General features: G+C 36.5%; 1 protein-coding gene across 1 annotated transcript in view; it reads left to right on the top strand.

Annotated features, from left to right (window-relative positions):
- The window catches only part of LOC122806468 (lumican-like), a 154,386-nt gene extending 151,116 nt beyond the window's left edge, over positions 1 to 3,270 (top strand). The window contains exon 3 of the mRNA XM_044076934.1: positions 1,530 to 3,270. Coding sequence (XP_043932869.1) covers positions 1,530 to 1,681 — 152 coding nt within the window. The 3' untranslated portion in view covers positions 1,682 to 3,270. The remainder of the gene's footprint in view (positions 1 to 1,529) is intronic.
- Positions 3,271 to 13,577: the final 10,307 nt, after the last annotated feature.

Genomic DNA, 13,577 nt, shown 5'->3' with positions numbered 1-13,577 from the left:
AGGACATGTTACTTATGATTGCATTCTTTTAGTGAAGAACCTCTGTGGACGTTCCAATTGTTGGACATGCCTGGTTAGGTATATGCCAAAGGGGGCATTGTATTCAATGATAGGTCAGTTGAATGCTGAATACAATGGAACAACGACTTCCTTGGACCTAGATGCCATAGTTTTATTTATAAGTTGTGCAATATATAACAATTTCCTCACTACTGTAGACATGTGATGGTCAAAGGCTAGATTACTGTCTATATGTGATGACTTCCCAAAGGATACTATTATGCATTTCTTGGCATTTAATTATTTAGTTTTGGTCCATGTCTCTGTTGTTTATCTGTCAGCCCTTCCTGGAGAACATTTGTGTCAGTGTGGATTCAATGACAGATTCTAATTTGCCATCATCTGCAAATTTAGTCAGCCAGAGGCCATTGACATTGGCCATGACTTCAGAGAAGTAAATGCCAAAAAAAGGACCAGTCCCAGGACCAATCTCTGAGGGACTGCACTTGTGACTGGCCTCTTTGTAAAGTGGACATCCCAATTCTAACTTCTTGCATCCTGTCTGTGAGCCAGTTGGCTATCCATCTGGTGACATAAGGGTTTGTACCAAACCTCTTGGGTTTGTCAACAATGCCTGTGTGGAGTACTGTATCAAATGACTTGGCCAGGTAAAGGTAGGCAGTGTGAACCATTTTGCCCTCATCCATTGCTTTGGTGACCTTCTAAAAGAAGTCCACCTGGTTGAATAGGAGTGACCTTCCCTTGAAAAAACTAAATTGGGTTGGATCCAATGTTTGGAGGTTTACTGCATCATTACTGATCATTTCCATGATAATTTTTTCCATGGCTTTGCATATGAGACTAGTGAGACTTCTGGGTCTGTAGTTTCCAGGGTCTGTAGATGGCCCACTTCTGCAGAGGGATGACTGTTGCTGTTCTCCATTCATGAGGCATGAAGCCTGTTTGGAGGCTACAACTACATAGCAATTCCAGAGGCCCTGATAGGTCATGGTTCATGCTATTTAGAAGGCATCCTGAGATATTGCCTGGGCCTATTGATGCAGTGTTATTGGCCATAGAGAGAGCATTAAGGACCTGTTCCCTGGTGATACCAGGGAGAGTTATATTTGATGGTATTTCCTGACGGAAAGTTGAGGATGAGAGAGGGGTAAAGTTGGAGCTGAATATTTCAGCCAGTAGGTTTGCTGCATCTTCTAGTTCATGGAAAGAGATATAACATCAGAAAAAAGGTAAATTGTGATGGGTTGGGGAGGGTATTTGCAGAATGCTAAGATGTAAAATACATTTCAGTAGAAATGACTGTAAAGCCTGACTGAAAATAAATAATGACATTACAGCAGAGAGGCATTGAAGAAAATTCAACATACTTAGGCCAGCTGTAGAAGGAACAGATTAAGGGGAAATCTGTGAATTGCATGTCTGTTTTTTGTATATCATAAGTTTGAGATTTATTACATTAACATTTTTTAATGGTTGCTTCACTTAACACTTATTTTCCTATGTTACAGCATTTAATATCACAAGCTTCTGTAGAAGAATATCTTCAATTGAATACTCAAGAATTCAGATCTTGCGCTTGGATGGAAACAAGATGACCTACAGTGACCTTCCCTCTGACTGGGGACTCTGTCTCAGGATTCTGAGGCACATCTATATTTAGCCGGTACAAAATAAACTGCATGCCCCTTCTAAAGCCCATGTCACCAGCTCCTCTAATTTAATGTGCTTACTAAATGGCTGCTGGATCTCTTGCATCTTGGTTTGCTTTATATTTTTATTACATTACAAAAAAGAGAAAATATTACCTCAGTTGCATTTGCAGAGGGTGCACCCATCAAGAACTAAGTGAACATAGCTATATATGGTTCAAAAAGAATAGATGGATTGGTCCCAATACATACTTCACAGAACCTCATGATATCTTGGAATTCTTACTTATTTGAAGCTACACTCCACCATTTTATTAATATCCATGTTCATGATGAATTGCCTCATCTCAATACCTGATAAGTATCACAGCTACTTGAGATACTTGTTCATGAGAACACTGACCCAACTGACCACTTCTCTTAGATAGCTTAGCCTATTAAGTGAGCAAGTCTCACATCAGCTCTCTTCCCCGAACCCCATTCTCTAACTAAATGCTTGTACTAACTCACCTTATGGCTTTCTCTGTCCTACTGCTATACACACATCCTCATAAAGTGAAACAAATACATCAGCCTTACCCATAAACATTAAGCAGTTCCAATACCCTGTAGCAAATTATTCCTGGGTTTTCTGTCACCTCCATCAACATTAGCTACTAAAAAAGTAACTGTATTGTGGACATGACAGCTATATAATATCTGCTACATCCTCATCTGAAAATTACCTAGAATCCCTTCAGTGTAGACATACATCATCACTTCTGTCAATTAATTTCATTTCTGTACCCAAAGGTCCATATGAACTTTCTCCCTAGAACAATATACCCCCCCAAAAAAAAATGTATATAGTTCTTTTACCACTCTTAGCCAAGATATACACCCAGTCTCTTGTCATATTACTAACATGACATTATATTCTCATAGCAGGAGAGAAGGGTCCCAACAAAAATTAATTTATTTATACAGAGGTATATGGACACATTGCTTTTAAAAGACAGATTCCCACACTTATAAGCCTTCTCCAGTTAAGCTGTTACAGTTCCTTCCATAATCTTGGCATCCATATTATAGAGTTGAATAGGGAAATCATTTTCCAATCCCCCCACACCTCCTTTCCCTAAGGGAATTACTACTATTGTTCCCTGCATTATATGTAAAGGATGCCTTTATAGCATCTCTCTTACAGATTTTATTGTATTTGTGACTTCTAACTCAATTTTATCAAAGGTGCATATATATGTAGAAAAAAAACATCTGGCTACACATCTTTGACTTCTTTAAGGAACCTGATTGTAGTAATACATCTGCCATATTGTTTTCTTGAAATATTTCAAAATCAGTATCACTCACCACTTTGCCTTTACAATGTTTTCCCTAGTTTCAGTATCTTCCAATACACCCCTTTTGTATAACTTCCCATAAAGCATGGCAAATCCATGCCTTATTCTCTTACTTGATGCTCTCACTGCCTGTCAGCCAATTTATGTGCCCTTACTCGAGTAACATTCTACACAACAATATCACCCTTATCCCACCGTATCACGTCTCTCCACCCTACTTTTGTCTCCATTTTGCAATCCCTCACATTCCTAATCTTTTAATTTAGTAATCTCCAGTTCAGTTTCCATTTTCTCCCTGCCTAATATGAGCTCCTTATCTTTAAATCTCTTCTCCAGCATTCTAGTTTGTCATTTCTTCTATTATTATCACTGCTGTATTTTCCATAATATTTTCAGTCTATGTTAATAATGAAGCAATGCACCATATGCCAGCACAATTTTCCCTTTAAACTGGATTCCCACCTATTACCTGTACAACTCTTTTAACCATTTCATGTTAATCTCTATCCAAGGAATCTACATAAATCACTTACTTGTCCCCAATCCATTCTAACCTAACTACTGATTAGACATACCAGACGATTTGAGTGACAATGTTGATTTCATGAGAATTTGGGTTATTAAAAAGATACTTTTACCAGTGTCACATTCTTATGCATGAACTTCTGTAAAAAGATCTGCCTTCCGCCCTTTTTCTGGTTATCCATAATCTCCTATCCCATTTACTTGACAATGGGCAATATCACTCATCTCTTTTTATGTCTTCTAATGCAAGCAATCCCCTTTTTAAACCCTACTTCATTAATAAACTGAACTTTAATCTTTTTAGTTTTGTTTCCTAAAACACGACATGCATTACTCTTTTTCTACTTTGTCATTTCAAAGTATGACTACTCATAATCGGATATATATTCTACAAAGCTAGTATTACTCCTCTCCTCCACCTTCATCTTCCTCTCCTTATTCTCCTACCCTGTCTCCTACAACTATTTAGTATGCGACTCATCGAAAAGAGATGGTACCAACAGCAACCTGGGCACTAGAAATAATCCTCAATACTCACCCACCGAGCAGCATGACCACTTAGCTGCTGTAAGGCCACTATAAGGCCCTCAATGATCCCTTCCTAAACTACAAAAGACAAGCAAACAAAAAAAACCCTCAGAATTAACAACAATCACACATATTTTTGCATTTCAGATCTTGTATCTCATTCTCAAGTCTACCATCTTGCCTGTACCACAGTGTCGCTTTTGTGTTATAACCACTTCCCATCTTCAGAATTTGCTCTCCTTCTACTGTATCTACCAGGTCAATGACACAAGTACTTATCTTCATTCATTTATTCACCATATAAACATACCTGCTATCTACTGTTCATGAGCTATCTACCCTTCCCCAGTCCTGATTAAGTGCAATAGGGGATCTCCTAACATCTGCATTCATTTCAATTGTCCCCCTCCTCTATCTTTTGCCCCAAACCAATGTAGTCCTCACATATAGTCTGTTACTGTACTTCACCCCATTCTCATGTGAGTAATACCCATACACCCCAAAAATATCTACTAAACTTAATAAGGTTAAACTGCTTAATGTACTCCCCTCCTTAAAAATACCAAGTTCCTGTATTAAAGCTTTAGCTCTTCCTTCTCATATTATTATAGGTCATCATAAGAGACACTCCTTCTCACCATCTAGTTTTCTATCCCATGCCTGTAGAATTAGGACAGTTATTCTAAAATAATACAGCATATGTGATAGGCCAAGGCTGGGATTCTGACTTATTAATACCTGGGTAGAATACAACAGCAGTTTTACTATTTGTTTTTATAGTTTCCAGCAGCAAACTTTTACTAATGAACAGCTAACATTCTGATACCACACAGTCTCATGTTTTCTTTATCCAGTGTCCATAATCAGCAAAACTAATAAATACTATTTATTTTTCTGTACTGCAGCAGTCTTGAACATTCTTGACTTTGTACTACAGCAGATCAGAAGTGTAGTGCTAGAAAAAAAAACACGGTATCACTTCTTTATTGTCTAAAATATTAGTCTTCTTCTTCTTCCTTCAGCTTTTCCCAGTTAGAGGTTACCATGCAGATCACCTGTCTGCTCATGATTGGCAGTAGAGTTTTACAGTGTTGAGTTGCCAGCCCAGCGCCCAACCTTCCACATAAGGCACACATACATGCACTCACACCTAGGGCCAATTTAGAGTGTCCAATCCACCTACAGCATGTCTTTGGGATGAAACCGGAGCACCCGGAGGAAACCCACGCGACCACAGAGAAGACATGCAGACTCCACACAGAAGGCACCCCAGCCAAGGATCGAACCACGGAACCTCTTGCTGTGAGGCGACAATGCTAACTACTGCACCACTGTGGATGCCCTATTGTCTAAAATGTTTGTAATTCAGTGAATTTGATTTGCTGAAGTGTGATTCTTTTAACCATACTCATAATCTATACTGAATTCTCTTTGTAATGAAATATTACAGCACTGGATCAGAATGGAAACAGACATTTGTTAATGTAACTGGATATATACCAGACAAGACTGATATACAAGAATAAGTAAAACACCAGCAGTTATGAGTAACTTAGGATAATGTAAAAACAAAACAACAACAAAAAAAAAAAACCTCACAAGGCATAAATGAGTTTACTAGATTGCCTTCTTTTAACCAACAACTTCACCCCATGACTTACTGTTTCATTAATTTACAGACAAAAGGGGAGGAATTTATTGAGTGGCTTAACCCAGGAAAGGAATTAATTTAACTCTAGGATATTTACAAGGTACTGATCTGTCAAGAAGCACATCAGCCCAGCTCTTATTTTTAATGTTGGTTGCAAGTTCTTGTAGATGGCGAAAGCATGGAATAAATCTGTCTTGTATATATAACACAGAGAAAGTGACAATTCAGTGTTCTTAGCATTGGACCGAACAACAGCTTCAAAAAATGGATGTGTAGTACCAAGTTACAGACAATCTAAACTATAACTGCTCTATACAATGTTGCTATCATCTTGAACTCCAATCAATCTACCATCAAATGATATGCTTTTTGTCTAATTATGTTGTCGTAGTCAAATATTATGCATTTTCCATACAGAGTCATCCACAAATTTGTTGTGCACCTCTTAACCCAGATCTAGAACTCTTTAGATTCTTTATGATAGATTGCTGAAGATCACTTCCGTTCTTCTGAAACTGACATAGTGCTGTATATAGATCTGCTACAATACCTGTTATAATTTCATAAAACTTGAAACTATAGAATTCTACTTTATTTCCTTGCAGAAATGTTTGTCAGAAGAAAGTTTATTATACTATGTGCTCCATATGATCTCCTTTTGTCATAAATATAGATCTGAGACAACTTCTTGAAAAGTAGTTAAATGATTTTTAATATCATGCATAAACATAGCTGACTTGACCACAATAGATTTATTTTTACAATGACTATGCTGAAAGTTCTGGTATAAATATAAAATAAAATAATTGCTTTCATTTTCTCTCATAGCTTTCATTTGCAGAATATTTATTTATAATTAATAGTATAGGCTCAAGCTATTACTCATCAAATGTTATGCTAATAAAGTTAGTTTTAAGAAACATCAATGACATAAAATGGGTTGATATACTGATATATGTCTGCATAGCAGCGTTTCAGCAAGATTAATGTCCTCCTTTCCAGTGCCATTGGCTATGATATTTTTTCTAAAAGATGTAATGAAACAATGGTTGATTTGAAGGCAGCTTTACAATAAACTGTTGTCTGCAATGAGGTAGCAGTTTTAATTAATTTAAATCTCTTCAGAACAGTAAACAGCTTTTAAAATATTTGAATTTTAAATATGTAGTTCATTGGGATTGTGTGATAAAAGCAATGCCATTTATAATATAAAAAGAGCAATATAGGAAGATTTTAAAAATACCTCAGAGGTACTTAAAGAGGCTTGAATAACTGAAATGAGTATATTAAAACTTTAAACCACACCAATGCACTGTCACTTAAACTGAGCCAAACCAGTGGACAATGTATTGTTTAAAAACTCAGTTAAGATCTTTCACCCAAAATATTAATGTGGACTTCATCAGAACTAACAAACCTGAAAAAAGTCTTGTTCTTAAGTAATCTCAATGCCTATACAAAAATGGCACTCTTAAAGGCATATGCATAAATAGAAATAAGAATCCACAACTAAACCATGACAAAAAATGCAAAGTATCAAATAGTGTCTAAGACATAATTTTAATTAGTTCCAAGTCTAACTATTGTGCAAATTATCAATTCATAAAAAATATTAATATATTAACTTCTTTGATATAAGATAAATCAATGCTTAATTCAGATTATTACAGTGGCTTTATATAAGTTACAATAACAATTCCATCAATTCAAAACAAGAAAATACAAAAATATATACAATTATATAATAGTGCAAAAAGGAAGTTGGTAATGGTGGTTACCTGTAATTACAGCTTAGCTCCCCTTAATTTAAGAACAGGGGCAATCGATATGTCCTCATTTAATGCTGGGTTTTAGTGGCATGAAAAATACCACTTTGTATTTTATTTTTTTAGCCCAAACACCCCCCTCTAGGATCTGAAACCACAATTTCAAAAATTCCAAAAACAAACTGAACAAAATTGCTGCACTGTAATGAGGGCTTACACAATGAGCTGTTTACATCTCCCATAGAGCTATCATGGCAATGTTTATAAATCCTTTCTTTTAAATACCCTCTCTGTTTTTCCTCATAAAAATTTGGGCAGGTGAAACATTTTGTAAGATGTACAAGCCCCCTTGCATTGCAGTTCCCATTATGTAATGGAGCAGTTTTAACAAAAGGAGTATCCAGCCTTATTTCACCTCCTACCAATGTGAAAGAACATTGGTTATCATTCTCACATATGTGCATACCTTTGTTGGGACTTTTCATAACCAACTTATTTCACCTAACAGTTGTTTCAAACTATTATCAGTTTTATACACAAAAGTGGGTTTGTATTCTACCATTTCAAAAACATTATCATTTGCTGTAAAATTTTTCTAGAATTCTACTTTATTTCCTTGCAGAAATGCTTGTCAGAAGAAAGTTTATTATACTATGTTCCCCATATGATCTCCTTCTGTCATACGTACAGACCTGAAACAACTTCTTGAAAAGTAGTTAAATGATTTTTAATATCATGCAAAAACATAGTTGACTTGACCACAATATATTTTTTTACAATGACTATGCTGAAAGTTCTCTATAAATATAAAATAAAATTATGTCTTTCCTTTTCTGTCATAGCTTTCATTTGCAGAATATTTATTTATAATTAATAGTATAGGCTCATGCTATTACTCATCAAATGTTATGCTAATAAATTTAGTTTTAAGAAACATCAATGGCTTGCAAAGTGGATTGATATACTGATGTAGGTCTGCTTTTTTTCAGTTTGTCTCATAATATCATAATATCATTTATTCTGTTACTACCTATGTTGTATTGTACTACAAATACTCTATCAAATGTTCTTTGACCATGAAGAGCATGTGTTCTAGTAATGGGTTTATATTCTTTGCTGAGAGCATCCCCTAAACATGGTTTGAAATTTGTGTTCCTTTGCCCAACTACAAAACCAGTAATTATAAAAGTATTATGTCTTCAGAAGTATTTCTTCCATTTTCTCCCTTTCAATGTTGAAAAGCTCATAATTTGAAACCATATGGGTCAGCCGGATAAACAGGCCCTTAATTAAACCTTTCTCTAAAGTAAAGGGGTTTAAACTTTAATAATGCAAGTACAAGTTACTAAATGTAGGTTTCTTATAAATTTTTGGATTACATCCCTCACTGGTGCTAAAAATACTTTTGTCAAAAAATTTGACTTCGTCTTTAGAAAAATGGTAAGAGAACCTGAGGAATGTATTTGTCTGATTCAAATAATCTACAATCTCATGTATAGTTTCAATGAGTATTTTCTACTAGATAAAGATATCAAAGATATACTCTGCATTGGTGACAGTATTCTGAAGAAAAAATAAGCTTCCTTTTCCAACTAAGCATGACCAAGTTTGTGAACTTGGAAGTGCAAGCTGCCTTTTTTTCTATTTGTACAGTTTCCATTCAAATAATATGAAATTCTTTTCCAAAACTGTGTCAAAACATTCCAAAAGGAAAGTAATCTCACAATTAATCAATACTTCACAAAATAGGGCTTTACCTTCTTTTTGGGGAAGACAACAGGAAAGGTTCAAAACACCCACAGTTTAAAACAAAACATGTACTTCTATACTGTAAATCATTCTTTAACATGCTATGAAAATCCAATAAATCCTTTAAAATATGTATTACCTTTCCAAAAAAATTGCTTAGAAGCCTAGCTATATATACTCCTCAGTTGGGAAAGGAAGCATATTTTTCATTTCGAATAATATTCCAATTGCAGAGTGTATCAAAGATATCTATATGATATTTTTACCTTGTGGGATGGACCCTATGAAATGATATACTACTTCATATATTACTAGAATCAGGCAACTTCTTTCTTCAGGCTCACTTACCATTTTTCTAAAGATGAAATCAACCTTTTAGAGACAGTTACTTCCAACACCAGTTAGGGTTTTATATTAAACATTTATAGGAAGCCTATATTTAGAAACTCATACTTGCATTATATAATATTTGAAAAAAATGTAATGGATTCCTGCTTTTATTTATGCATATGTCTTTAAGAGAGCCATTTTCTATAGACATTGAAATTAGTTAAAAATAAGACTTTTTTAGATTTCTTAGTTCTGGTGAAGTCCATTTTAATATTTTGGAGAAAAGCACTTAACTGAGTTTCTAATCAATAAAACAGCATCTTTTCCACCAGTTTAGTTTATTTGAACTGACAGTTCTCTGTGTGCTTTGGTCTTGTAACTAGTATCAGCTTGCAAACATGTATTAAAACTTTTCAGACTGCTTTTACAAATTAGATACCACCAAGAAGAGGTAGGAAGAACAACAGCAATGCATTTACCTTCTGGCCGTGCATATGTGAAGTATAAAATCCAAAGTTCACAAGGACCACTTACAATTATTAATTTATAATTCACATTACAGACTGTAATGCCCAATTGTTTTTAAGTCCATGGTACACCGTATGCCATTTTTGCTTTCTAAATTCAAGTGACTATTTTTCCAAAGATTATTTAATATTAATGAGAACCCCACTTCAGTTTTCCATTTTGTCTTCGCTAATAAGTGCTTAGCTTCCTGGAAGGCCAGCAATCTATACATTCACACTATGCAACATGTTTTGTTTTGCTTTGGGGTAACAGGGGGCTTCACTTGTCTAAATTATTCATCTTCATAGTGTTACTGATTTCTTAATTGGGTTAGTTCTACTGGCCATTCCCTATTTTCAGGAAAAGATCCAAGGTAGTGCTTATACTATAAGGGAAAATTTGACAATGTACCCCATTTGGGCTCCCTTTAATTACAATTAGACATTTTTAAGTTATGACATTACATTTTCCCATACAGAAGGGTAGGTAGTTACTAAGTGTAGCTTTCATCTGATGTTTAACCAAACTAAAAACAATCCTTAAAATGTCATGGTTGTGCTTTAACCTCCAAACTTTGCCCAAGGTTAGGCAACACGACTCTATGATCCACACATGACTAGTATACCACTGACCTAAATGTCAGACATCTTAAAGCACATGACTAAAGAACTGTCAATCAGTACCCATCAGAACATTATGATTACCTGAGAATGTTGGTACAAGATAATATTACATTAAAGTGATAAATCCAGGAATTAAAACTAAGAAAGTAAATTATTTATAAAGTTGTTATGTTAATTTCATTGACATAATTATTCTGATGTTGCTATAATGGAATTCTAAACCAGTTTAAAAGAAAAATAATTTGCTTTTGTCATTTGCATATTTTCTGCGGTCAGACAGGCGTGAAAGTTAAGCTGCTTAAATAAACTTAGATTCGCTCTTTAAAGTTTCCACAGTCTCTTGGTTTGTTCTTTTATACATTTTTTTGTAAAACAGTTAGTCTTAACAGTATGTTGTTTCTTCCATCATCTCACATTGTTATATCTATAGGAATTTTACATGTTCAGAATCATCAACTGAAATTCAGAAATATGCAGTAATTGTGGAGCAAATGGAGGTTTCCCCTTCTAAAGTGGTGCTCAGCAATCATTTTGTATGACCTGGATACATTCCTCTGTAGTGGTTAGCTGCTGAATCTTCCATGCTTTCTTTTCTGAAAAAAAAACAAAAAAAAAATACTTGTTTTCCCACCTTTCTAAGCTAGTATAGTCCAGGTTTCAGGTTAGTGCTGAATTCAGGGCTGTGTTAGAAGTGTCTGTGCTTGCCCATACCTTATTTGGATAGAAGGAAGTTTCTCTGTTCACTGTGAGAGAGGGAGCTTTGAGCAGCCTATCTGTCCCTGGAGGAGTGGTTTCAGGCCAGAAATTAGTAGTTTATTGGCCATTTTGAGCTAATTTCTATCTCTTTCATTTCCCTGCTATAAAACCCGCATTTGCATGGTTTTGCGTGCCAGGCAGCGCCGGTTAGCTAGGGTATAACTATTGACGGCTACGCAAAGTCTACTCTTCAATTTTTCCCTTGGAGCTAGACAAACTTTCAACTTAAGCACTCAAACCATTCACTTCTCATCCCAGCACTTGCTGAAAACTCATAGCAAGCACTAATAAACCTTAGCACTAGAACCCCCCCATACTGTAGATAAGGACAAGGCTCTCTATTCGAACTTACCAGCCAATCAGTAAAAAAATTCACTGTACCTATCCAGGCATGTTCAAAGGGCAGTTTCAGGTGTACTCTCTGATCCAACTGGTGAATCTGGGCATTTTGAGGCAATGTTACAATTGCCTCAAGTATAAAGACAACCCAAACACTAATACATGCAAGAGATGCAATTATACAGCCAAACTGGAGGCTAAGCTCTCTCAACCTAAGACTGGACCAGGCAGTCAAGAGGAGAAGGGAATTACTTGCATCACACCACCAGTCTCGCATAGACCTATGAATCCAGCACCGGCAAAAAACACACATAAATGCACAAAAACATACTCGAAGGCTCTAATTAAAAATCTGCAAAAGCAACAGAGACCTCCAAAGCAGACATCCAAGTAACCTTCACCCCCCAACACAAACCATGAAACACATACTTCACAAAACCAATCTGCCACGCAATCACAGCTCTTAAGGCAAAATAGCATACTCAACACAATAGTAATAGGTGACTCTATAGTCAGGCACACTGACGTCCCACTCACTATGCTGAACAAGGAGAAGGTTACTGTTAGCTGCCTGTTGGGTGCCAGGATCTGCCACATAACACAAGCACTCAGGTCACTCCAGAACAAGTACAAATATGACTCTGTCATTGTCCATGTTGGTGTGAATGACTTGAGCCGTACCTCCCTGGACTACATGAAAAGAGACATGGAGGAGCTCTTTGATCACGTAGCCCAGGTTGGTATGACCCTGACCCTGAGTAGCATCCTGCCATCACTAAGAATGATACCACGGTATAGAGAAAAAAAATATCAATTTCAGCAATTGGTTAAGCTTCTGGTGTCATTCAAAGGGGATCCAGTGTCTGTCAGCCTGGGATGACATGCTCAACAAGCCACGCTGCTTTGCTAGAGATGGCTTGCATCTGTCACCCTTAGGCTTTCGAATACTGGCCAAGGCTCTTGCCACCCCCATAGTGCCTTTTTTAGGCAATGCTCAAAAGACAAATCCACCACCATAAACAGCACAAGTAACAAAAAACTGAGGGTAATGCTACTCAATTCCAGAAATCTAAACCTCAAAATGCATGCACTCGAGGCACTCCTCAGTATGGAGAAAATCGATATATGTGCAGTAACAGAAACTTGGTTTAAGGCTCCAGAGAGCATCTCAGCACTACCAGGCTACAACTCATACCATACATTTCAGCCACAAAACCTGGACCGAAATACAAAAGGCAGGGGAGTATCCATATTCATCAAGAATACCCACACCTCCAGGTTAGTGGCACAGCACAATGCTTCAGAGATCATCCACGTGCAACTAACAACAGGCAAAACTGCTATTCAAATTACAGCTTGCTACAGATCATCCACCATGTCCCAGGACCCCCACTCCGCATTCCTGGAAACACTGGGAAACATAAAGGTCCTACCAAACACCCTGATATTGGGCGATTTCAATTAACCAAACATTAACTGGGAAAACTACTCAAGTACAAACTCCCTTGCCCAACGTTTCCTAGAATTTATAAACTCAAACACCTTGGATCAACTGGTCAACACCCTCACCAGAGGTGACAACATATTTGACCTGGTCATCACCAACATGGGCGACCGGTGTTCCACACCGGAGGACAGCCTGGTTAGATCTGACCATAAACTAATCACTCTGGATATCCACCACCCCTGGTCAAAGAAACCACTGTGAAAACTTTTCAAAAGCAAACTTCACGTTATTTAAGAACAAGGTGGAAAGTTTCAAAGCCCCCATGCTAAAACTTAACACTGTCCAA

The sequence above is a fragment of the Protopterus annectens genome, chromosome 7.part0 (assembly GCF_019279795.1).
Source record: "Protopterus annectens isolate FY-2018-M chromosome 7.part0, PAN1.0, whole genome shotgun sequence".
Lineage (NCBI taxonomy): Eukaryota > Metazoa > Chordata > Ceratodontiformes > Protopteridae > Protopterus > Protopterus annectens.
The sequence above is the reverse complement of the archived record's forward strand: the minus strand, read 5'-3'. Positions and strand labels throughout refer to the sequence as shown.